The 26,711-nt window shown below is 52.7% G+C and overlaps 1 protein-coding gene across 3 annotated transcripts; it reads right to left on the reverse strand.

Moving 5' to 3' along the window:
• Nucleotides 1-507: 507 nt before the first annotated feature.
• On the reverse strand, nt 508-14,639 carry SEPTIN3 (septin 3). Of its 3 annotated transcripts, none has more exons than XM_031049998.2 (10): nt 14,523-14,639; nt 7,483-7,674; nt 7,123-7,251; nt 6,313-6,394; nt 5,805-5,942; nt 5,334-5,451; nt 4,807-4,902; nt 3,145-3,241; nt 2,609-2,660; nt 508-1,354 (listed from the first exon to the last, which is right to left on the reverse strand). In XM_031049998.2, exons 1-10 carry the CDS (start codon nt 14,551-14,553, stop codon nt 1,219-1,221), a joined length of 1,071 nt encoding a protein of 356 aa, XP_030905858.1. In that variant the 5' UTR covers nt 14,554-14,639; the 3' UTR covers nt 508-1,218. The 3 variants fall into 3 exon arrangements, with proteins under 3 accessions (XP_030905858.1, XP_012984811.1, XP_005150363.1); XM_013129357.3 differs by lacking the exon at nt 14,523-14,639 and adding an exon at nt 12,809-13,021; XM_005150306.4 differs by lacking the exon at nt 14,523-14,639 and adding an exon at nt 12,809-13,021 and having other exon boundaries at nt 3,145-3,244.
• Between the last annotated feature and the right edge of the window lie 12,072 nt (nt 14,640-26,711).

The following is a 26,711-nucleotide window of genomic DNA, read 5'->3' on the forward strand; positions in this document are numbered from 1 at the left end:
AGCTGGGAGGGCAGTAAGAGGGTGGAGGAGCAGCACAAGCTGAGACTGCTGGAGTAGCAAACGCAGACATTTCAGCGAGGGAAGAGGAGGTATCTCTTTCGTTCCCACCATCAGTAGAGACCCAGTGCTTCTCAATCCATGGCTCTTTGCACTCCTTCAGGATCCTGAAGGCCATGTGCTGAGCAGGGCTGCCCCTGGGAAGCTCTCAACAGAGACCCCCTATGGCACTGTCTTCCCCGTGCTCCCACAGCACAGGGGCGGTGTTGTCGGGGGAAGGTTCATCCAGGACCGGCTCAATACTGGTGGAGAGAGACTGCTGCAATGGGAGATGAGGTGGAGTGACTGCAGGACAGCTTGGTCTCATCTGTACAGGATAAGAAGCCTGACACAAGCATGGCTTTGGATCTTAGCACTGAGCAGGGCAAATGCACCCTCTGCAGCAGAAACATGTTCTTTTTCTATGGGTTTTGCTTTTTTCTTTTTTTTTTTTTTTTTTTTTTCAAGTACAGCTATTTTCCTCAAGCACTTTGATGCTTCTCAAATAGATGCTACAGCCCAAGAACTAATTCTGTCTCCTCCCACTGGTCACTTCCTCTGAACCACAAAATGTGTCAGTCTGTCACTTCTCTCATCCACTTCCAAGCTGCCATTTCCCCTTGGGAAGCCACAGCAAGAAGTGGGCTTAAAATGCTGGGCTACCATGCCCTCATTGCAACCAGCTGCCTTCCCACCCACCGAGGAGCCAAGAGAAATCTCTGCTGCCCTCACTTGAAGACACTGCAAGCACTGGCTCCACCATCTCTCCTGGAGTCTCTCCTTACTGTGTCTCCAAGTGATTAAAACAGGACGACAGCATGACCCACACCTCCCACCTTCAAACCTCTCCTGCTCCTAGAAATCCTTCCCCTCATCCCTATTCCCCCCAGACAAGACAGAGAGCTGAGACACAGAAACAAGAGAAAGGAACATGACGGACAGTCTGCTATGCAAAAAACTAACTGAGAATGAGGACACTCTGGGAAGGACAGGGGAGACCTCACCTTTGGTCATTTTCTGGCACATAGGTAGGTGCACACACACACACACTTGCATCGTCTCACACACATGGAGGATACACCACGTGTTTCAAGATGGGGCCATGGTAGACTCAAGGGTAGCAGGGGTGGGTTGTCATATCCAGAGACACTGGGTGACAGTGGGGAGGGCTGTGTATGTCATTCACAGGTTACTTTCATGGTTTTCCTCTGTCTCCACAGTCATGGGGGGCAGCCCTCCATTGTCATTCAGCCGCTTGGCCCTATAGGTCTCATAGTGGATGTTGTGGGTCACTTCTTTCAGGTCCTGAAGGTGGGTCCTGCAGGGGGCAAGGGGAAGGTAGGGTTAGATATGGAGGAAGATATGATAAGCAAGATCAGCTCAGTCAGTCTTAATCTTCTGATGATCATTTTATTCCCCAAGATAAATGGAAGATTTCTTCAGGCAGTCTGGCTAGTGAGCATACCCCTTTCTGCATGGATGGCATGGGTGCCATCATACAGAGCTGGAACATCAGCATTCAAGAACACATACACAGGATGCAGGATATAGGCTGAAATCCCTGGCTGTGCTTGCCAGTGTCCTGCCCCTCACATCTGTGCCAGTGGGACAGCCATTGGCCATCCTGGTCTGTCAGAGCAGACATGGTCTTATCTCATCTGAAGCAGTGGTGAGAGAAGGAAGCACAAGACAAAGAAGCACCAGGAGGGTGCAGCAGGTCCACTGCAGACGTTACCTGCAGAAGACTGCTGTGAACATCACCTTTAACCTCCACAGAAAGCCTGTGGGCTGGGATTTCTGTGTGCTTTGTGGCAATCGCTTGGTTAGGATGTTTTCACTGTAAGACTTAGGGAAAGCATGTCTGCTGCAGAAGGTATCACAGAACAAAAAGAGGGCAGTGGAGCGATGTCCAAGCATTGTCTCAATACCACCATAGCAACAGGTAGAATGAGCTACAGGGCTTCTTCTTCTAAGTGTGTTTCCTTTATTTTCTTAGTTTTGGTGTTGTTTTTAAACCTTCTTGTATTTATAGGGAACTGAGGTGACCCTGAGTCTGCAGCTCTTCTACAGAATTTAGGGCAGGTATCACTTGTTCTGAGACAGCTTCATGAAACAGAGTAGAAATAAGACAGGACAATGAAAGATAAATGAAATACAGAACTTTCCATTTCCAGGTCATTTCCAGCACATCCCTCAGCCTGGTAGGACACATGACCTAGGATGTGGTAGTGGCCTCTTTTTCACTGACTCCACCCCAAACCCATTGTGAGCAACAAGTAGAAGCAGTTTCAACCTAATATCCTTAATGGGATATAAGGGGGGTGATAGTACCATGCTTTTCTCCAGGCATCCAGCTTATACATGAAAACTAGTACCTACTTCACATAGTGGTCATGTCACTAAGAGATGCACTAGAACATCCAGCTCTTAACTCAGTCTAACCCGACCCCACATAAGTCTTCACTGCCTGAAGTATACATTTTCCTTTCCATAGGGGCTATTTCATTCTAAGAGGGTCTCAGGAAGACTCCCTGCTCATCAACAGCAAACTGGTGCATGACCATGGCCTTACCTGATGACGAAATCTCGAAGTAGGGCAAATTCACAGTGATTCAGGTTTTCCACTGAAAAGGTAGTAAGCAAATGTTAGCTTTGACTTTTTCCAACAACTGCTTTGTGGTTACATGGAAGAGCATGGGAAAGTCATTGCTATGGGGCAGGTTCTGGGTGTGCAGAGCCTGCATACTTAAGAAGGGACAGACAGCTGTCTGAAAGGCACAGTCAGGCATTGAGGAGACATGCTAAGAGATGCTGAGCAGTCATGTGTGCAATTGTATTTGAAAACCAAGGCAGCCTCAGGACCTCAGCCTCACACATGGTGCTGTTCAGAGTGGCTCCAGCTTCTACCAGTTGGCAGCAGTGGTACCACATTGACCATGGCAGTTCCCTCCCAGCAGTGCTATTTGAGAATTCTTCTCTTGCTTGGTTTCAAAAAGTTTATTGCAAAAGGGATGGGAAGGTGGCCATGGGACATGTTGTCTGGACCCTGGTTTATTAATGGGGCCTGCAGAGAAACTTTCAGCTCCCAGAAACAAGGGATTCTTTTACCTTCAATGATTCCCCAAGGTGTTTTCCTGCCCAGGACTCTTTTGCCATTCACTTGGTATTCCTTGTCGCTGCCCACTACTGCAAAGGGCATGCTTTCCTGCTGGGGAGAGACATGTGCAGAGATCTATTGAACCCATTCCAGAGAGCAGCACAGTCACTTCTCCCCATTCACTTTCCTCCTCTCAGCTCACCAAACATAAGGCCTTTTCCAAGAGGAGAGATTCTCCAGGACAACACTTCACTGGCAGTCCTCTTTACCCTTGCACTCCCCAAGCTTAGTGGGTAGTTTGCAGCAGTGCAAAGGCTCTGGTGGGGTGGGGGGAAGAGCTTTTCTGTTCCCATCTCCAGCATTTCTGAAGAGGGGGATAACCAAATAAGAAGTACCTTGGCTGGTACTTCTTACAAGGGTCTGTCAGCCCAGCATTATTCATATAGATAATTTGCCCTGTTTCTTACGCAGGCTGTAGTTCTCCACCAGGAGAAGGAGATAACTCAAAATAATCCTCCCCAGCAAGACACATGAACATTCAACAAGTTTGATGTCTGAAATGGTTGTACTGAGGAAGACCAGAAATGGGGTGGGGGTGCAGCTTTCCTAGGAAGCAGGACAGTAGGTGAGGCTATTGGTGACTGAGACTCTTAAACACAGGGAGAAACCATCCATTTCCAGAAAACAGGTGCTGGAGACGCTGCTATCCATGAGGGTGTGCAGATGTTCATAGATTTGCTCTGCTTTATAGGTATTGCAGGGCCTGGGAAGTGACTGCAGTTACAAAAGCAATGGAGATCAAAAAGCAGTTTATTTCTTATGTGTGATGCAGAAGTGCAGAACGAAATGTGGTTGGTGCTCTCATCAAAACCAGTAACTGTTTGGAGAAGAAGAAAAACCCATCTAGTCTTCTCCAGAATGTGTAATATATTGCCAAATGGGAAATGATTAATAAGATGGAGAAGGTGGGAATTTCTGCTGGGGCTGTGACAGTTGGGGCAGTTAAAAGGGCAAGTTTCAGGCAGCAGTACAAGAGTTTCTTGAGGACTGCCGTGGAGGACAGTCTGTTTTCATTAAGAGCCTAGCTACAAAAATGATGGGTGGGATAATTGAATGCAATAGCATCACAAGGCCAAGAGGTGTTGTCAGCACAAAAGCAGCCTCGGTTATTATATGGGAAGATGTAAGTTTGAGGCACAAAGAGCAGCATTTAGGGAATAACAGCAAGAATTTCTGCTACGACTTCAGAGCTCATGAACAAGTAGTGTCTGAGGGAGTAGAAGGACCCCATGTGGTAGTCAGATACAGAATGATCATGAGCCACCAGTGTGATGCAATTGTTTAAAATGCACATGTGGTGCATGGGCTTAGTAGTTCAGATCTCAGGAGAGATGGGGGAGCATCGGGTACCAGCACCAGTGCTACAAAATCAAATCAAACCGGAGCAGTCACAGGAAAAAGTGACTAGGAACATGGACTACTGAGGAATGAAAGGCTCATCCAAAGGAGCTTGTCTCCTTTAGCTGACCAGAAGGTCCCTACATCTGTTGCATCTTTCATTTATGAACCAAGAAGCACTTAAAAACCTCTAGTGACACAGGTCCATTTTACACTTGTTAAATATGACCAGCTCTCATCCCCCCCTTCCCCTCCCATGATGAAATGCTTCCTACCCTGATTTTGTCGTTCTCTGTTTTATCCTCCAAGTCCTCATCGAATTCTTTCTGGGGGTAAAACTCGATCCCATTTACTTCTAGTTCTTTGCGTACCTGGGCAGAGAGACATCTTGGAGCAAAAACCAACACAACCCTGAGGGAAAGGCAGGTGGGGTGGCTGGGCAAACACATCTGGGATATCCTTCAGCAGGCAGGGGCTGGCGGGATTGTGCCTAGGACTGTGCAGCAAAGTGAGGACACACAGAGGCAATGATGAGTCTTTCTTCCCAAACCCCAGTTACTTGTCTGGCTCTGTCATTCCCATGACACTAGATGTCACAGGGATACACATGTTTCTTCCCATCTAACAGATGCCTTTCTTGCCACAAACAGCTGCATCCTCAGGACTTACCCAGCAACCCAGCACTAGACCCTGTGCATGCCCCAGGGACTGTGCTGCATTCCCAGGAAGAAGTATAGTGTGCATTTCTCCCACCTCCAAGCCAGGGCAGGGAAGGATCTCATTCAGAAGAGGAGATACTCACTCTTTGTTTGAATTCAGTCTTTTCCTCCAAGGTCATGGTGTCAGCCTTGGCAATAACTGGGATGATGTTCACTACTTTGCTGAGATGTTTCATAAACTCCAGGTCCAAAGGCCGCAAGCTGCAGCCCAAGGGGGAACAACATGGAAAGGGTCACTTTACCCTCCTCCCCTTTCATCCTACTGACTCTCCCAGCATCAGGGCATCAGTTAATCCCCCTTGTTCATACCCTACTTGCCACCACAATGCTCTCATCTCCTTCTTCCCATCCATCTTGCCCTCTCCCAAAAACCAGTGGTATTTCTCCTGCCCTTGTTATTCTAGACACTTCCAAGCCCCACAGCACTTGAAATTAAGCTAAACCGTGGCCAGCCCTGCAGGCAGGACCCCTGGGCCTGAGATGGAGCAGTGCAGGGTATATATCTGGTACAGAGCACCGGGGACTTGAGGAAGGATGAGGGACTGTGTACATACGAGTGGCCTGTGGGGGAGATGAAGTAGAGGCAGCAGTGCACCCGCGTGTCTGGAATTCGTTTCTTCCTTGCAATATTCACCTCCTCTTTCAGAAATTTTTCATATTGCTCGTTGATGTATTTCTCAATAGGCTCCCAGCTGTTAAGGTGGGAGAGAGAGATGAATAGACAGGTACAAATCTCCACATGTTCCTGACTACAGTGTTCCCAGCTCTGACAACAGCAAAACACACTCAAGCATAAAAAATACCCACCACAAGCATCTCACCGTTAGCTGAGATGTTTAAGAGTTTCTGTAACTGGGCACAGAAATAGGCACTTGCTATATAATGTGTGCATACCCCGAGCATGCACACAGACCCAAGGTGTTCACAGTTCCATGTCCCCGCTACTGGCTCCCTAAGTGCAATAGGAGTCCCAGATGTTTTCCAGGCCATGAGAGTTGCTCCATATACCACCTTAACTCCAGCTCTTTCTGCGACACAGGGCCTTGACCATGTAAAACTCACCAGTTCTCGTTGTTGATCTGGTCCCCAAATCCTGGTGTGTCGATCACTGTCAGCTTCATTTTGACACCACCTTCTTCAATGACTGGGGAAGACATTGCAAACAATCAATAGCCTCCCAGGGCACTGCTCTACCATGAAACATGTTTCTGTACCCTACCAGGGAACAAGAGCTCTCTGCCCTCATCCCTGCCTAGCAAGCATGACCAGGCCAGGCTGGATCGTGCCTCAACAGTGGTGACCCCCACTTGCATTTCTGACTCCATATTTTGCTAACCTCTGCACCAAAGCCACCTTATACCACTCTGCCACAGGAAAATTGATTTGTGCTCAGTTTGTGGCCCAGAGCTAGTACCTGTCTAACACAACTTGTCCTCCCCATCCTGAATCTGAGATGATACACATTACTCTGCACCACTGTAGAAGCTGTGCTGATGCTTTGCCATGAGGAGATGTATCCTACCAAATTTGGGATGGGACCCGCTAATGCAGTTTGTATTGACTATTAAGTGTCCGCAGGTGGGAATGACTTACAGCAGGGCTTAATCCATACATGTAGACTAATGTCTTGGCAGAAGAAATATCTGTAACTCTTTTTCTAACCCTCACTTTTGGCTGTGGCATCAGTGGCATCACTGTTTAAGAAAAGCCGTGGCTGGATCTGAGGCCATCTAAAACTGAGACTTGTCCTTTAGCATCCCATGGAGAAAGGACTGCCTAACACCAAAGAACTGTTTGCATAAACTACTGGGGTCTTCTGCAAGACTGTGCTGAAGCGTAAGTATTGCTTTACCCCAGCAGCCTGGCTCTTACCATGCCCAATGGCTTTGATCTCCACCGTCTTGGGGATCTTCTCCTCCCGGTTCCATCCTGAAGATTTGCGGCTCACCTGGGATTTGAAGAGGGTGTTCACCAGTGTTGATTTTCCCAGTCCACTCTGACCTGAGGATTGCAAAGAGGAAGCCTATGACATGTGCCACAGCCTGGCGATGACAGCAGGCCCAGGGGATGGAGCCAGCCTGGCAGGGGAAGGGACTGCAGGGGTCTCCTTGCCTTGTACAGGCTCTCCTTTCCCCTGCAACAATCCCTCTCTGCAGGGCTCGCCCTCGCACCTGGCCCCATAGGACAGTCCCTGGCCATGGTTCCCAAGTACCTCAGCTGGTACCTGCCTACCTACAACCATGATGTTGAAGTCGAAACCTGTCTTCATCGTTTTCTTACGCATCTGCTCAATGATGGTGTCAATACCGATGTAGCCCAGCAAGTTAGCGTTAATACCCATGGGTTTCATTGGTACGACTGGTTTTTGTCGTGGCTCTGGGACCAGCTCAGACATGGCTGCTTCGTTTTTGTTCTCCACTGGTCCTACATAGGGAGAAAGGTTGAAAAATCATCATTAAGCTGTAATAAGGACCCCCTTGCTGACCTGCCACAGGGACTGAGGGCAACTTTGAGCATCCATTTCCAGGGTACTTGATGACTGGATGGCAAAATTTTAGCAGTAAGAAGCTCCTCTTCAGGGAGGAACATCTACTTGAGTTTCCAGCACACCCTTCAATGTGTCGCACCAGATGAAGAGGTAGAGAAGTGGGGTTCATTGAGCACGCAGTGTACTGAATCCTACCTCCAAACAGCATGAGCAGACGCAATGAATCTGGCTGGGTTCCTATTGGGGTGCCCAAAGTTCTGTGTGTGCCTCCTCAGTTTTGTCTCCCAATTCTCACCAGGATCACCAGTGTTTTGCCCCTCCAAGTTTAGCATGAAATTTGCAGTGGAACAGAATTCCGAAAACTATCATGTGTCAAGTCCTGTTATTGAAACAGAGTTTGGGATTTACCATGGGGACCTCAAAGCTTGGCCCTTGCTGGGGCAGCTGCATTGCTGCCTGTGCTGTGAAGGCTGAGTTCCTCAGAGAAAGGCAGTGATGGAAGTGCAAAGCATGGTCACAATCTCTGCACTTACCTCCCACCCATAGGTCAACGGGTTTTATCATGCTCAAGAAACTAATCATTATGACCAATAAACTAATTATCTGTGTCTTTCCCTCCTCACTTCTTCCATGTAAAACAAACAGGCAAAGAGAAAGCTCCTGCAGGCTTTATGGGCTCCCTGACTCTTTCAGGTGATGGCACACACAGCTTGAGGTGGGCCTCATCCATTTATCTCCATCTCTTGTCTCATTAGTGAGCAGCTCCCACCTGCTGGGAGGAAGCTGGAGGTTGGGAGAGGACAGGACATGGGAGAAAAGCTGTAATTGATGGGGAAGGGAGGCATGAGGGATAAATCTAGAAACGAAGATGAAGGGGATGGGAATCAAATACCTTTCATACACAGACCAGCTGCAAACTAAAGCCTCTCCCACTCTAATTACTTGACTCCCTCATGCTTTGTCTCATTAGATGGTTATTTTCCCGGGACAGGGACAGCATCTGTTTTTGCTGGCTAAGCACTCCACTTGTTTTGGATGCCACTTCAGTTCAAGTATCTCACACTAAATTATCCCTTTCCATCATTCGGTGGAGTTTTTCGCTTCACTCAGCGGAACCCATTGGCTGCAGAGCAGGACGTGAGAAGCCAGGCAAGTGACTGCCATTCAGTGGGTGATGGATGCTGCTTGGAGAGGAAGGTGATTCAGAGGTCACCAGGCTGGGGACACTGACAGCACCAGTTCAGGGTCCCTGTGACAGCTCAGCCAGGCCAGGCAGAGACCGGGGCTGGGGAGAGGTCAGTGATGTTGTTTGAGGACAGGGTTAGGCTGCATGGGTGGCTGGTGACCCTGCCCAGCATCCCCACATCAAAGCCCCTGTATAGACACAAGGGCTGCTCTACACAGTGAAGATTTTACATTGTATGTAATCTTTAATATCCCATGATCATGTGCTGAGGGCAGACCTTGTGGAAAGGCCACCACTGGCAGGGAGAAGGGTGTCTCCACCCAGCTCCTTTGACACCAATTGAGAAGTTTTTTATGTTAGAGTGGGAGAAGGGATGTTCCCTCTCTGGGAGAGGGTGGTGGTACTTCCACCCATGCACGGCACTGTGGATAATGTCTGAAGGTTATTCTACCTTCACCTTGCTGGCAGGGGAGAGGTCTGCTGGAGATGGTCCCTCACTCTGAGCTATCACCATCCTCTCCTGAAGCAGCGAGTAGTACCCTGGGGGGACTGGAGCACAAGATGGACTGTTGGCTTGAACCAGGTTGGCAACTCAGAGCACCTCATGCTGCCAGGCAGCTGCCTGGGGATCAGCCTGCCCAGCCAAGCGCTTCCCAGCTGCAAAGCTACTCTTGCACCCATCACAGCTCATCTGTGCCTTCCCTGCTGACAGAACATCCCCTGGGGCTCCTGTTGTCTTTTTCCAGTTTTCTCAAAGCTGCTGTCAGGCAGGAGAGCCCTGCACAGTGTGGAGGGCCAAGGCAACCAGCTGTCTTGCACTCTGCCCTTTACCCCTCCTCACCCACGTACAGAACCTGTGCCATAGTCATGTAGCTGTGCCATTCCCCTCATCCTGCTGCAGCATCCTCCAGTGCACAGCTCACAGAGACCTGCTCTGGTCCCACCTACCCCAAAGACAGGGAAAAGAGACAATGAGAGAGGGAATGATGGGGGGAGATGGGGCAGGGGATTGTGGCCCCAGTAAGGCACTTGGCTACTGCAGTAATGGGGGCAAATAAGCACCAGAGGTGGACAGGGAACAGGACAAGGTGAGAAGAAAGCCCAGCTGAGCAGCTGCATGGGATGAGTGCACTACCTGGCTGCAACCCCTTTGCTGCCTGGGCAGTAGCTTATCTTCAGGGAATCTATTGCCCTCTCTTTTATGACTCCAGCTCCTTGTTCTTCCACAGGGAGGAGGAAGCAGGGAAGTTGCTGGCAGCCAACCTCAAGGCTCACCTAAGAGGTTCATAGCTCATACCTCAATCTCACTGAAGGATGCTTTGCCCAGAGCCAGGAGATGTTCCCAACTCTGCTGTGGGCATTCAATATGCGGCCGTCCATTTGCAGGCTTTACTGCTGGAGCCAGGAGCTTGCAGCAGCTAAAGCAGATATTTCAGAATCAGGTTCCTGGCCACCTATGTAAAGCCCTGACACCAAGAGAAAAGATCTGCAGAAGACTCAAACATTTCCTGGATTTTCCATCAGTGATGTTGCCCTGGGCATTTGATTTTGGGCATTTAGGGTCTCGGTGTAGGCACCGTCCCTTTCTCCTCTCTTCCCACACAGCCTCAGGCAGGAAAGCCCCATTTTGCAGAGGTGCCCAAGGGCTCAGCTTTCCACACACAGTTTTCTACCTCTTGACTCCCACAGAGGAATCCAAGGAGCAAACTGTGGAGCAGCTTGCTGGGGAGGTCAGGGTCTGCAAAAACGGAGGCAGAGCTATGAGAGCCACCTTGAGACATGAAATGTACCTACTTGGTCTCTCGGGAATGGCTCCGCTTCACATGCAGTAATGCTAATGCTGCTAGGAAACCTCGTTAGTGCCCTGAATGGCTGGTCAAGGGGTAGTATTGTGCATGCTAGGCACATCCTGGCCCCTCCAGCTGTCTGCTGTAATGAATACATGATAGGGTACTACAGCCAGTACAGCTGATAATGAATAGAGGGTTAGCCAAGGTTAACCACTTGCATCCGCTGCTTGCATTGCAACCCTTTTCCTTGCCATTTTGTTCCATGCGCTAAGCCAAGTTCATTTAAGAGGGTCGTTGCTGTCTGGTTCCTGGTGGGAGCTGGCTTGGGCTGGGCTGACAGGGTACAATCTCTGGCTCATAGGAGATGATCCACTTGGCTCCAGAGCAGGGAGAGGTGCAGCATCTGGGGCCAGGGAGGGCAGAGCCAGAAGGGCAATGGGTGTCTGGAGAGGTCCCCATGGTCCCAGCTGGCTCCTGCTTCTAACACCTTTCGATTCACCCCAGAACCACTCCCTGAAGGGCTGGTGTACATGGGCAGCTGCAGACACTACTCTTGAAACACAGGCTTCACATCTGCCTACCTTGTGTTCACAGCAGCTAACTGGGGACAGAGGTGGCCTTGTGGGTCTCTTAGGGGCTCAGGTAGTGGGGACTAACATCTACTCTGTCCCCATAGCCCAGATACAGTCGCATCCCCTCCCCCTGCCTTCCCATTCTTTGTCTGAGTGGTTAAGAGGGAGGGAGGGCTGCAAACAGTTGCTCACCACAGCCCAGCTTCCAGCAAGGAAAGGCTATTTAACCCCCACATAGCACATGGACAATCTCCTGGCAGCTCCCATGTGGCATGAGGCTGTCCTGCTCTGGCTGGAGGCAGAAATCAACACATGGGTCTCACCCCAGCCCCTTCCACTTGTGTGGCTCTGGACCCACAGTTCCACTGCCTGTGGACATGGAACAGGGAAGAAGGATGGGGTTGGAGCTTGAAGGTGGCTGACAGGGGTAACACCAGGTTCCTGGGAAGAAAAGCCAGTAGCTCCTTCAATAACCCATCCTCCCTGGGGCTTGCAGGCATTGTTTCTGATCTGCAGAGGTGCTGGGCTGAGCATCCCTCTACTGAAAAATCCCCTTTACCCCTCAGTTTCTGTGATGACCTGGGCATTTCTCCCAGCTGTGCAGGGCAAAAGCTAAGCTGTGCCGAATGCACTGCATGGCCTCAGGGTGCAGAACAGAGCCATTCTTCTTACCAGATCTTTTTGCCTGGCCTGAGGACCACTGGATGTTTCCAGTGAGGCTGGGAAACTCATCCCAGTCCTTCGGCTGCTGCAGCCTTCCCAGCAGCAACCTTCCTTCCCCTCAGTGCTCTGCAGAGGGCTCGGGCAGGAGCCTGGCTCTGCCGGGGCCGCAGTGAAATCTAGGGCAGTGTGTGCTGAAGCTTCTCTGGATGTGAAGGGGCTGGAGGTGAAGGGGCCGGGCACGTCCCCAGCCCAGCCGCTGCAGGGTTAGATGCTCACCTCAGCCCCAGCTGTACCCAGACTGCCACTCCCCGGCCGTGCATCTCCTACCCCATACCCTGCCTCAGCCCTGGGTGCACGGCTGTATCACAGGGCGAGAGGATGCTGAGCACTCCTGGACCACCGCAGCTGCCTGTGTCCTTGCCCGCCTCCCCACCCGTGCGGGGCCTCCCTGCCCGCCACTAGCTCCTGCACAGATGCCCAAGGAGCAGCACATGATGTCCCTATTGCCCCTGCAGCCACTGCCTGTCACTAGCAAGGGACAAGCCAGCCGACGAGCAGCTTGTGGGCTTCCCCCAGCCCTGGACCAGCTCGGATTATCTCTTTCTTTCAAAGCAGCCCCTGGCGCCAGCTACTCCCGATCAGATCCGCAAACAGCCCATCTCCTTCTCCTTCATGCCAGACTGCTGCCACCAAAAGGAAAAAAGAAGACAGACAAAGCCAGGACCGATTTCCCCTGCTGCCCTTCGGGGTTATTCCTCCTCCGTGGCCAGAGCTGGGCAGTATGGAAGCACAGCGGAGGGTGCCTGCACGAAAAGCCCCTCCGACATCGCCCAGCCCTGCCAAGCCCAGAGCATCCTACCTTTGAACATGAAGCTTCCTTTGTCTCCGAATCCTCGCCCAAGGGGGTGGGTTTCCCCTTACTTCCCTAGCCTGACGCTGGCACAGCACGGTGGGCTGCGAGGCGCGGCTTTTACCTCCCTCTTTCTTCCCTGTATCCTCTTCTCCCCCCCTCTCCTTCCCCTCCTTCTCCAGTGGCTATTTCAGCGGAGAGGGGATGCTGGTGCTGCTCCTGCTGCCATCGTCATGTGACCTGAATATTAAACATCGCCGCAAAATCTCCCCCCGCGCACCCTACCCGGCTCCATCCCGGGCCCCGGCTCCATCCCCGGCACCGCCGGGGGGCAAACAACCACGGGGATGGGGACAGCATCGCCGATGGTCCCCCTCCGTGCCCTCAGGGGCCCCCCTTGCACACCCACATCACACAGGCCTTTTCTTACCCCTTTCCCTCCCAGTTCCCCAGCGTTTCCAGCATCTCTGCTTGTTTAGGGAGGAGGATCTTTAACCCTTCGCAGCTTGGCTCTGGCAAGGCGCTCAAGGGAGCTCTTCTCCCCTAGGTATTTATTGCAAGGCCTCCTTTCTGCTTTCCCGGAGGAGGAAAATTAGGAATGTTTTGGCTCATCAGAAGTGCCTTACCCTTCAGATCTGCTTGTGGAGGCGTGAGAAACCTTCTCTCCTCAGGAGCTGCGACTCCTGGCAGTCAGCCCCTGGTGCAAGAGGCAGAGCAAGTGCTGTCCCCTCTGTGTGTGTGTGTGTACACGTGTGCATGCGTGTGTATGTGCGTGTGTGTCCATGTGTGTGGTGAGCAGGAAGAGGTGCTGCCCATGGGTCATGCTGAGGTACGCAGGTCACATCCCCTGTGCACTCACAGGTATACACACATGGCTGGCAGTGCCCAGTGGATGTGCTTGCATCTGCAGAGTGGGCACATCCTGGAGGGGGATGTCCCTTCCTCTCTCTGTGTTTCCTTCTCCTGCATTCTACAAGAAATCTGGAGAGGGACATTTTACAAGGGCAAGTAGTGACAGAACAAGGGGGAATGGATATAAAATAGTCAGAGGAGAGATTTAGATTAGATAGTGGGGAAAAAGAAACCTGGAACTGTCCAAGGAAGCTGTGGCTGCCACACTCCTGGCAGTGTTCAAGGCCAGATTAGATGGGACTTGAAGCAACCTGGTCTAGTGGAAGGTGTCCCTGCCCGTGGCAAGGGGTTGGAACTGGATGAGCTTTAATGTTCCTTGCAACCCAAACAGTTCTTTGATTCTGTTTGCGAGCCCTGGCTGCACTGCGCCCCTGCCATGCTGTGCTGGGGCCAAGGCAAAAAGGAAACTGCCCCCTCTGTGGGTTACAGGACCATTCAGGAATCACTGTCAGGCATTTCCCAGAGTAGGCTGAGTGGTCCACATCCTGGCTGCCTAAGACAGACAGATGACAGACAAACATCCCAGCACCCCCAGCATCTCCTGACATGGTGCCCATGGCTGTCCGTTTCCTTGCTGAATGCCAGGTTCACCTCCACACAGGCTCACCTCCTATCTGCTTTTGCCCACCCACATGCCCAGTGTAGGGAAAGGAGAAATGGCCTCCAAGGAAGGAATTGCTCCCCATCCTCCCCATGTCACCACACTGCTCCCACAGGGCCCTGCCCCATGCCAAGCCCCATGGCACTACCAAGACACCCCTTTGTGCCTCCCTCCCCCCTTGCCCAGCCCATCCCAGCAGCAGAGACCCACCGGAGCATGGCAGGGAGCACAGAACCCCCATCTTCACCACTGGGGAGGCTTCGGCCCCGCCACGTTGCTGGGACCCCTCGGCCACAGTGGGCCGGGGCCGAGGGGGGACGGGGGTGATGGGTGCTGGGCCCCGCAGCCTCTCCCACGGGAGCCCCCCGGCACCCGCACTGGCCTGGCGCAGGGTGACCGAGAGACAGCTCCGCTTCGTGGGGGCACCAAGGGGGCTGTCCCGCCGCAGCGACAGGGTCGGGATGCGGCTGGGGCCGCCTGGGACGTGCAGGTGGCCGCGGTGATGGGCGACGTCCTCCTCCATGGCTGCAAGAATGAGGGCAGGGTCCCGGCGCTCCCCCCTGTCGGGGCCGCGGCGTCCCGGGGCGCAGCTCCCCGGCAGGGCTGCCCAGCGGCCAGCCCGCCTCCGGGCGGGACAATAGCGAGCCTGTGCCCTGTGCCCACGCCTGCCGCTGCGGCCGCTCCTGCCCCTGCCCTGGCGCCTTCCTGGCTCCCTGCCGTGGGCAGCCCCGCATCATGGGCAAGCCCCACGGCACAGCCTCTGCCCTGCTCTGCTGGTGGGAGGTGATGGGGCAGTGCAGACCCACCGGGTCAGGCCGGTGCGGGATGCTCCCAAGGACAACCGGGGTGACTGGAAAAAAAAAGTGAAAATCTGAATTTTTGAAATGTTTTCCCATCCTCTCTCTTTTTTGTGTTTTTGTTTGTTTGTTTTTTTCCCCTTCAAATAGCAGATTTCAGTTAAAGGATTTTTGTCCGTCTGAGAAAGTTCAGTGTTCACTTCTCAGGTGTTCATCAAGGTTAACACTTCTTTCCTTTATTCTGATTTTCTTCTGCTTCTTCATTATTCTGATTGTTTCTTAATTTTGCCAGCTTCTGGGTCGAGTAAGCAGCTTGTCACTGTGCACCTTCCTCACCATGAAAGCACTGACAAAGGAAGGAAGAAGAAAAGTGTTTTGGTGGAACAGGATGAGAATATGTGTGGTTTGTTGGGCAAATGGGAGCAAAGAGAAGGAGAGCTGGGCACACGTAGCACCCAAAGCAGGGCACCCACAGTAGCATGTGAGACCATGCACCCAGCAGTGGCCTTTGGGTGGCCAGGGCTGAGGACTGGAGGGCTAACAACAAGCTGTGAGGAGTGCTGGGGATAAGGACAAACTAACTTCTCTGCTTCTTTAAAGGCAAAGAGACAGAGAAGGTGGGAAAGACCAGCCTGATCCTGTGTAGTATGCCCAGCACTGTGTATCTTGCCTGACACTTTACACAGTTTAAGTCAGTATCTGTGACTATTTCCTTCTCCCCTGAGGTCTCTCTGACTGCACAGGTCCCACAGGGGAGACAAAGCCTCAGTTTTCAGGCAGTGTTTGCATTTGGCTGAATTATTCCCAGATAGCCTCTTGGCAGAGCCGGCACAGAAACCACATGGATGAGGACCTACCCTGATGTAAAGGAAACCTCACTGCACGCTGGTCCTTGCTACCTGCTCGGAGCTGCAGGGAAGCAGCTCCCAGGGGGAGCAACAGGAAAATCAAGCATCGGCCACACATTTTGTCACACAATTTTATTTCACTGGGGAGGGCTTTGACACCACTGGCAATAAAGTCCTTCATACACATGGAAAATACCTGGCTTAATACTGGCTACATCAAGACTAACAGAGGAGATGAACCACTAGCTTCTCTCTAGTCCAGCCCTGACCTGTTTGTTGTCTTCTTATTGCTTGGTTTCTATACCAAGTCACGAGCAGAGCAGAGGTGAGAACAGGCAGGGCAGCACGCAGCAGAGGGCGCAGAGGAGGGCACAGGGGAGCCCCATCACACCACGGATGCCGGCCGGGTGAGGGCAGCAGTAGCAGACCCAGCCCTTCGGATTTACTGAGCTGGTGGCTTTCCCTCTTCCCACTGAGCGGGTGAGCGCAGGTTTGGCGAAGGTGCGATGGCAGAGCAGCCTGCACTGGTGCAGGCCCCAGAGACCAGACTCCACTTCCCACAGGGACGGTGTAAACTGTCCCTGGCGGCTCCAAGCCCCTCGGGTCCAGTACAGAGCATTTTATTGCTACACCATGTCCCAGCTGCGGTGCACCCCCCAGCTACAAGGGAGTGGAGGTGAGGGAGAAGGTTTCCAAGCTGGTGCTTGGAGATATGGCTGTGTTGTGCCAGAGGGCAGGGGATGTGAGCCGTACAGATCATGCAGCCCAACCCCACGGCATTTCCCTTTCACAACCCAAGTCACCAAGGCACAAAAGTACGTGGGATTTACCTGTTTCAGGCTGCACCTGCACTTTGAGCAATTGCTTGCTAGGGCAAGCATTACTTTGGGCACAGGAGTAATTACACTCACTGCATCTCCCTGCAGAGATAGACTCCCCAGTTAGGGTACTCACATCTCTGGTTTTTGGCTGAATGTAAGGACTGAGTGGGGGATGAAATGTTCCAGAAAGACTCAGGATATTTGCAGGATGTTCTGACCCATTCATTCCTCAGCCAGAAACCACAGAGCTAGAAATTAACTTTCATCCCCAGAGAATTACCCACGGATCATCACTCACTCACCCCAGCCCAGGACACCCTCCTGCTTTCTTTGGGAACAGAGGAGAAAGCTTCCATTGACAGATTCACAGGAGAGATGGGGTGACATGAGCCCATCTAGGACATGTGACAGATTTGGGCAGCTGGCTTGAGGGACTCCTGCTGCACAAAGCAGCCATTGGGGACTACAGTACAGAGACAGCACACTGGGGATGTAGGTTGCTCTGGTACTGGCAGGTCCATGAGACGGCATGGGATGCACACTCATTCAGAGGTGGTGGCACTGTCTGACATCCCCTGGGACATCAGAAGTGGAGCACACAGTGCACTCACTGATGCACCCACTGCATCCAAAGGGTGGGTGTTGGGGTGGGAGGAGGGGCAATGAGTGGCTTTTGAGACAACCTGCTGCCACAGGTTTGGAGCTCTCCCAAAACTGCCTGAACACACTGGGCATTGCACTGGGCTGGCAGGGAGGGAGAAGGTGTGATTAGCAAGGGACCTTTCATTTGAGTCATTCACCAGTCTTGGCCATGGGAAGGAGCAGAAGTCCTTGGCTGGGTGGAGTGCTGTGAGCATGTGGGAAGCCCCAAGCCTACAGTGCCACAGAAACCTCGCCTAAGAAGCAAAGGGGCAGAAAGGTGAGTGGTGAGTACAAAACCCAGACCAGCAAAGAGCAAAGCTGCTATCAGCCCAGCTTGCACGGGGCTGGACTGTCATCCGTGCTGAGGCTTGCAGACTGCTGTCCACGCAGGAGAGGCTCTTCTGGACTGGGTGGGCAGCATGTCAGACCTCGGGCACCCCAAAGGCCAGGTTGTCCCGAATCATCAGTGTCTTCCGAAGGTCTCGTTCCATGATTGGCCTCTGAGTTCTCCACTTATGGGCTTCCTGGAGTCCTGGCTCAAAGTAGTAAATGCAAGCTCCAAAGCCCATCAGGATGAGAATAGAGATCACCAGATACACTGGCACAAACCAATCCAAGAAGTGGGGCATGGCTGCCAGAGAAAAGTCAAGAAAACCCATGCAGTGGGAGCACCCAAGAAACACACCAAGCTTCACAATGAGACACCTGCCCCATCAGCAGGGCCCAGCCTTCCTGCACCCTTCCTCACTGCCCCACTGCACCCCAGTTTGTGCTGGGTTGCACACCAAGGCACCTCAGCCTTTGGAAGAGGGCAATCCCTTTGGCTTATCACTGGCACCTCCTCACTGAGTGGCAGTCTTGCTCCCTCCCCACAGACAGGGGTGAACCCTCATGCCCCCATCCTTGCTCCTCATCTGCTTGTAGGGAATTCTGCTGCTCTTTCCCCTGATGCTCCATGACCCCTCTGAATACCCAGTCTGATCTGGTCTGGCTCGGGGTTGTGCCCTCCCTTGCTGCTCACCTGTTTGGTGTCCCACTTTGCCAGGGCTCAGGGACCTTGCAGTGCTTGGTTGAGCAGAGCTCAGATCCCCACATCACATCAGGTGCTGGGCAGTGGGAGCCACTTACCAGGGGCAGCTGATCTGTCTTGCCAGGAACTCCTTGCCACCCAGGAACAAGGTGCAGAGCCTGGAGCAGCGCTGCCCTGGAGGACACAAGCCAACACAACAGACGCATGATCACTGTCGATCCAGTGCTAAAAATGAGTGAGCAGGACAGAAAACCTCTCCTGCCTGGACATCAAGGATGAGGCTTTATGGAGGGGCAGGCAGATGGGGTTCCAGCCCCACAGCTTGCTGGTGCCCTGGCCAACATACACCCTGACTCAGGGCCATTTAAAAGCTGTAATGGTACCATGTTTGTGCCCAGCCCTTATCCCCATCCTTTGCAATAGAGCAATCCGCATTGCAACCCACAGAAGTGCCAGGCTCAGGCACAAAAAACAGCCCTACAGGCTCACCCTCCAGTGGGGGTGTTGAAATGCCCCTTGATTTCAGTGGCAGCAGATAGGGCAGAGCTGCACCCATGCCAAGCTCCTGCTTTTCCAGATATCTGAAAGATGCCACCTGCAGCTGTTCCCTAAGACACCCCTCTGCCTGCAACCACATGTCCACTACCTTCCTTGTGTGGGGTACTTAAAGGGAGGCTGGGAAGAGCTCTGAACATCTCCATCCTCTTTTCTGCTATTGGCCTGTGAGGATGCTGCCTCCTGCAGCAGGACAACCCATCCCTGCCTGCTTATCCCAAGATTTGCATGAGGTTCATCTGTACCCTCTAAATAGCACCTTTATTGTCACAGGGTTAGATGTGAAATAAGATGCAATTCTTGTTAACATAAGCAAGAAACTGCCAGCATTGGAGAAAATGCCTGATTTCCTCCCACTTACTGGCATGGATACAGATACTTATCTGTTCCCCTTGCACGACAGGGAAGATCTCAGAGGATTTTGCCTCTTCTTACCATGCTGTTTGGCTTTCAGCAGCCATTGGTTTTGCTGCCCACGGTGCTGCCCCTACCATTGCCAAGTCCTGGAGGACTTTTTCCATCTCCCTCTCAATGATTCACACCTCCCTTTTGCCAGGTCCTTGCTCCACCTGATCAAGACCAAGGGGACTGGGCAGCTCAGCGTTGGCCACCATATGTCTGGGAGCAAACGGCAGTCTTGGTGCTGCTCCCACCTCTTCATGGCTGCCTCTGCCTCCCTCAGGAGAAGCCCCTGCCCCAGCCTGCAGTAACATGCAGATGTGTTGTGGGGAGAAGGGATCCTGCTGTGGGGCTTCCAGAGGGAATTAGGCACAGGCCATGCCCCCTGACAGGAGTCTGGGGTCCAGGTTTGGCCAGAGGCCCCTCAGTGCAACTTTCCTCCATGCTCTGCAGAAACAGCTCCCGTGCACCCCCTGCACCCTTCAGCTGCTGCAGCCAGGCTGGTGGACAAGGATGCTGCAAACCCCTCTTCCAGAGGTGCCTCTGCCACCAGTCCCAGCTCATGACACCAATGGGCAGGAAAGGTGACTGCGGCTTGGAGCCCCCGATGTGATGGGAGAAAAGCCAGCAACCTCATTTCCTTCCCTGACCTTCTGCTTTCCAAACCCGGGAGTGAAGCTGCCATCCAAAAAGTACCACAATAAAAAGCAGCCTTACAGACTTCCCAATTTATCCTTTCTCTGTAGCCGGCAGCGCCAGCATTTCCCAGCTCCTCGCCAGCAACCTATTCTTCAGTCTACTTGCTATGCAGCCCTCACCTTGTGCTGCATCCCCCCCTCACTCGCCTGTCCCTAGCCCCAGTGAAGGATCCTGGCCATGGCTAAGCTGAGGTGTCATTCCCCACACACACAGCCTCTGCAGGACTGGCCCAGCAGAGCCCTTGCTATTGTCAGGGGGGTGAGCAGATTTTGGCTGAAAATGCTGAAAAAAGGGAGTTTTATTCAAAGATGTCAGCTTTCTGAAGCAGCCCTGCATATATTAAATGTGCCTTAACCCTTGTTGGAGCAGTTGAACTCAGCACCCAATTTTGCAATGGGACATCTGTGACCTCCCAAAGACACATAAATATTCTTGGTCTTTCATTTGAGACAGCATCTCACGGAGGTAAGCTGACTGACCCTTTAGAAATCTCTGCTACATGTGTCATTCCAGCTGCTCTCCTTCAATGTCACCCCTGGATCCCCTCATGCCACCTCTCGCTGCCCCTCATGTGTTGCGGGTGCCCTTGTGATGGCAACCCAGGGGCATACTGAAAGTGACCGGGCAGAAGCTGCTCAGGAGAGGCCAGGAGCAGGCAGAGGGTTTGCAGGGGACATGGAAACATAGTGGTGACCAGGCAGGGGTGAGTGACGCAGGAGTGCCATGCAGAGTGCCAGGACATGGGTGACTTCAGACACAAAACCCTCCTGTGTGAATGGGTGGGAGCACACACCAGGTTGAAGCGTTACCAGCCACGGGCTCACACCTACTATAGAAGACCCCTCAGGACTGGACACCCCAGGGCAGCTTGGGGCAAGGGGCTGCCGATGGCTGGGGACCAGGACACGACCCTGCTCCCACACATTGCATCCCCGACAAAACCCCATCACCTACCCTGCAACGTGCCACCTACCTCCTTCCACGGCCGCAGGGAGACGGGGTGAGGCTGCTCCCTCCGGCATCAGCCGGGCGCGGTCGGGATGAGTCGGGCTCTTTCCCCAGCCTGGCAGTGCCAGGGAGAAGAGACCCCGCTCCGGGAGAGGAGGGCGACAGCGAGAGGCGGCAAGCGCGGGGCGGGAGGAGGGAAGCCGGGAGGGAATGAGGGAGGGAAGGGGGGTTGGCGGGGGCGTGCAGGGCTGACACGCAGCCTCATTTCCCACCGCGGCTCCTGGGGGCTTCCCCCATCTCCTCCCCGGCAGCGACAACCCCCCTGCAGCCTCCCCAGGGCACCCTCCGCCGGCCTCAGCCCCCGAAGGAGGGAGCGTCTGCACCAACTGCATCCCCGCGTAGGGGAGAGCTGGAGGCGGGGGGAGGATTTTAGCAGCCGTCGTTATGGCAACGGGCTTCCCGAGCTCACCCGCACATGGTACCCGAGCGGGAGCCACGGGAGACGCGGCCGAGCGATGCTCTTCCCTCTTCCCGCACCACTCGCAGCCCGGGCTGCAGCGCCGGAGGAGCTGCTCTCCGCCGGGCTGAGAAGGAAGGATGGGGCTGGGGAGGAGGCCAAGTGCTGAGGGAGGCGTGTGTAGGCTCGGGATGATGGAGATGTACAAGATGTTAAGGTTCCGCAGTTCTACCGGTGAGCCCCGCTAGGGCTGGGGGCTTGTCAGCAGCGGGATGGAAGCAGGGGGAGGAAGGAGTGGAAGGGGGAGGCAGGTTAGTACTCTCTTTGGGAGGCTATGCAAAAACGAAGTAATCAACACCGACCAAAAGTGTCTTCTGCCGGAAAACAAAAGCATCACTGCCTGAAGGAGTGATTTTGCTTTCAACGAAATGCCTTGTTTCCTGGATCCATATCTGGCTCTGTCACTGCTGCTGCGACGTTAAACCATTCTCAGCTTTTCAAAGCAGCACAGAACAAACAGCACCAAACTATTTTGCTGTTGTTGTTGTTTGTGTTTTTGTGGGTTTTTGTACACAGGGAATGTTTCACCATGACCCAGAAGTTGTTTAATGCGAGTGTTTTAACAAAGCCCATCAAACAACTGGCTCCAGCCCTGAGAGCTGCCTGTGCTGCCCAGCCCTGCCCACTTAGTCTCTGACACCTACAGCCTACAGGAGCCTGCAGGGGGTGGTTGTCAAGGCTTGGGGGCTACTAATACCCACCAAACTGTCCTACAGGTTGTCCTACACCTGCAGGAGCCTGCAGGGGGTGGTTGTCAAGGCTTGGGGGCTACTAATACCCACCAGACTGTCTGAGCCCCACATTCATGCCCACTACCTGCCTATACCCCAGGAGCTGAGGTGCAAAGTCTGGCTTCCCAGTAGATTGTGTTCCAGGCACAAAGGGGTTCATTCCCTCCCCAAGTTGGTCACAGAGCCCACATGTGCTTGCTGGCTCCAAAGGTGATAAACCCAAGGGACCTGTCTCCTGGTCTGCACTGGGGTTTCATGCATCGATGCAGGGAAAGGGCTGTGCTAGGAGCTGTGGAAGATGGCTGGCACACTTCACCATTTCCTCCCAATCCTCCTTTTGTCCCACCAAGCCCCAATTCTACTTGATGTGACTTCGTCATAGCTTACAAGTATTGAGTATAGGCTTGATATACCCCTCTACCTAGCAGGATATCTGCATGGAGGATCAGATCCATCAGGATTAACTGACTCCTTCTTCATTTGGTAGGCACTCTAGATGGTTGCCATGTGCCTACAGAGAGAAGCCTGTAATTGCACCTTAATTTTAACCTCACTGAAGTTCAACCATGACACCCACCTTGACCACCAGTGCAGTAACTGTGTCACTAATCCCAGTGCATTAGGAGGAAAGCATGAGCCTCACGGTTTTGACAGTACTGGGGGAGAAATGTGGTTTGGACAAACCAAAAGCCAAACAGATTTAAAAGAAAAAATAAGATGTTGAAAAGATATTATTTATTGTGTTCCCAGAGCAAACCCTAAGGGTAGGCAAAGGCACAGTACATGTCATGACATGGCAGCCACCCTTGCTTCAAGAGCCCTCCCAGCTTAGTCCAAAGTATCCTTGGAGGCAGCAGGAAATGAGCACAGGAGCTGGGATACGCTTGCAGAGCCCCTACCTCTGACTCTATGGCAGCTCTTGCTGCCTGTGACAGGGCTCTCAGGTGCTGTCACATCCTTTGGTTTCTGACAAGAGGTACAGCATTGAGATGGCTCCAGGCTCCATGTACAGATCAAACCACATGGAAACGCTTCACTGCTGTTCAGCTTTCACTATGAATAAGGCTGCTGTGTGCCACTCAGCATCTTCCAGGCATAAGCATGTGCATATCATTCTGCCTGGCACTGGGGGACTTCCAGCCGCTTCCACCTCACTTGCAGGAAGCCCCTAAGTGGCTGTACACACCCAAGCTCCTCAAACCCATTCACTCCAGGATACTTGCCCACCACCAAGCTTCTGACTCTCTCCATATGTCTGGCCAGCCACAGATTCACCTGTGTGATGAAGGCAAGCATGGGGTTGGGTTTGATGTGAAAGGGCCACCCAGCCAGAGCATGAAACCCTTCTCAGACAAAAGCCCTGGCTGGAGAAAAAGGAGATGGTTGGGCAGCCTCAGCCACATGCTTCCCGACTGTCATATGCCCAGAAATCACAGCATGAACAACATACTGATCTTGGCTTAATCCCAAACCTGATTAAGTGTCACCAAGTTTTTTCCTAACGAGTTTTCTTGGCATTCTTTAGCATCCCTTAGGCTTTTATCAGCATCTTCCAAGATAATCAGACACTAGTCTGCCTGTTTTTAAAGCAGCACCAATCCCCCAAACATTACTCTCCCAAGGTTGGTAGAGGCATGGGAGAAGTTGGACTGTGTCAAACTAGCCTCCCCCAACGGCTGCAGGAGAGGGCAAAACTCTTGCAAGAGTCACAGAAATACCTCCCTGCTCAGCTGCTGGAGGGGAGTGAGTTGCTGCAGGATGCAGAAGGCACCCTGGGTGCATGGCAGGGCATAAGTCAGATACTCTGGTGGAAAAGCAGAATAGCCTGCCTTCTGGGTGTACTGCAGCTTCCAGTAAGGAAATTCATTTGAGAAGCTTTGCTGAATTGATCAAAAAGCTAAGGAAATGTGTGCGGTGACTTAAATTAAAGAGCAGAATGGAAAAATCAGACTTACCCTGTGCCTAATGATAGCTGGCGGGAGCCTTTGCCAAAGGAAGCTGAAGTTGCCAGCAACATATGTGGAAATGTCATTAGTTTCCCTAACAATTAGCACTTGCTGCAACTGATACTGTTTTTTGTCTATTAGTGAGAGAACAAGTGCAATGAAATACACATGAGTTTGTGTTCTGCAAGCTTCCTGAGCAAGACTGTGAGAGGTCAGCTCAGAGATGGTGAAACATGGCCAGGTGACATCTCCAAAACTCGTGCTGAATGGGGCTGGGATGAAGCCACCACTGTCAGGAGATCTGGGAGTGGGCACTGAGACAACTGGAGTCAGCACTGCTTTCAAGACCATCTCCAAAGCCTGTCTCCTTTGCTCCTCTGGCTGCTTGGAGAAGGGTGTGACAGGACAAGGGGGAATGGCTTTAAGCTGACAGAGGGGACATTTAGGTTAGAGATATTTAAGTTCTTCCCTGTAAGGGTGCTGAGGCGCTGGCACAGGTTGCCCAGGGAAGCTGTGGCTGCCCCATCCCTGGCAGTGTTCAAGGCCAGGTTGGACATTGCTTGGAGCCTCCTGGTCTAGTGGAAGGTGTCCCTGCCCATGGCAGGGGGTTGGAACTGGATGAGCTTTAAGACCTCTTCCAACCCAAACCATTCTGTGGTTCTATGATCATTCAGAGAAAGTACCTCAAGATTCAGTCATCAACCCACCGGGTGAAGTACACAGCAAAGTGGCCAAGGACACACAAGGGCAAGGTGTGCTGTATAACATTTTTTCTAGCAGCTGGTGCTGTACAGCTGCAGAAGTGACTGCACCATTCCCAGAGAGGACTGGTGATGGCCAGGCCAAGTCTCACTGGTGCAAATTGCCTTCATTGGCAGCACCAGAGTATTTTCGCATCGGCTACAATTACACTTCTACTCATTTTTTGAATGGTTTGTTCTACCAGTGCCCCACAGAGTACTATCAAGAGCTTTCCCCTTCTGGATCATGCCCTGCTCTTGTCTCTTCTGCCTGAGCTGCGGGCCAGAGCACTGACATCCTTACATCAGCTCTCCTGCACCGCTCAGAAGGGGGGATGGACTCATTATTCCTGCTTTGTAAACTGGAAATAGGGTGGAAAGTGGTGAAACGGCCTGACACAGCCAATACAGTGATATGTAAAATATACCCCAGGCTCCATCACCAACTGTGTCTCAACCCTCTCACCTCCTCCCCTTGCCAAGCTACAGATCTAGACAAGAGCTGCAGGCACATTGCCAGTCTGAGTCTCCACCTCCTTATGCTATTCTCTCCCATGTAAAGCAGTTTATAAATGCTACCCTTTGGCATTAGGTCTGTTTTACACCCCTGGTCTATGGGTAAATAGCCATTGAGGGTACAAGACGGTGACACTTGCTCTTCCCTCTGGCTCCCCACAGAGGTGAGCTCACTCCGCTGGCTCTGCACCCCCCGTGGAGAATCCCTGCCCGCATTTCAAAGAGGAAGGTAGGCAAAGTGAATCTGCCTGGCGCTCGCAGTGCCAGCTGTCTGTCAGCAGCTTTTCATCCCAGCAGTACATTTGCTCTGCCAAAGCCCGGACTTTCAGGCAGGGAACGGTAGTACCACTGCACTCCCCCCATCCCATTAACCCCTCTGTTGGTAAGGGGCTAAGAGCCCCTCTGGCTAAAGCATGTAGTGAAGGCGGCACACAGAGGAGGGAGTGGGGTGAACCTCTGTGTCCCCTCAGGAAGGTGGGGGTCAGCCCTGCAAAGGGAATTCTGCCCAGGAACAGCCAATAAACCTGTTAGGGACAAGGAAAAATAAATGTGGGATTGGTGGTAGCTCCCCTGGACCCGCTGCTCCTCAACAGACAGCATGCTGTGTAAAGGAGGAAGCCTGCAGTGACAGAGAACAGCGAGCATCTCCCCCATCAAACACTGAAGCCACCCAGGTCCTGATGCGCTGCCAGAGAGCAGGCAACAGGAGCACAAAGAGGACAAACACCTTTTAGGTGGGTGCCAGAGCTTTTACCATATTTCCTCAGCAGCCCAAAAGGAGCATTGTCCTAATTGCTCTCCATCTCCCCAAAACCCGCAAGCTGGGTCTCTTTATTTACCGCGTCTGCCTGCCTCGTCTTCAGGACATGTCTGCCCTGGATTTGTCCTCCCTTCCCCCCATCAAACTCAACAACAACCAGAAATATCCTGTAATCTCTTCTGCTTCACCTGTAATTTGTGTCATGCTGGCAAGGAGGAGCGGAACCGTCTGCCTTTGTCAAGATCAAAAAAGCCACGGCAGCCATGTGATGTCAGCTTACATTACACCCCCCTCACTCCCCTCCGCCTCCCCTCCCCTGCTTGCTGCAGCAGGGGGAGATGTCTTCATCCTCCTGTGGCCTTCCTCCTCCCCATGGCACATCTGGCACTCAGAGGTAACCTGGCTGATGGTGGAGGCAGGGCCAGCCCCAGCAGGGAGTTGAGGGGGTCC

The sequence above is a fragment of the Melopsittacus undulatus genome, chromosome 5 (assembly GCF_012275295.1).
Source record: "Melopsittacus undulatus isolate bMelUnd1 chromosome 5, bMelUnd1.mat.Z, whole genome shotgun sequence".
NCBI classification, from domain to species: domain Eukaryota; kingdom Metazoa; phylum Chordata; class Aves; order Psittaciformes; family Psittaculidae; genus Melopsittacus; species Melopsittacus undulatus.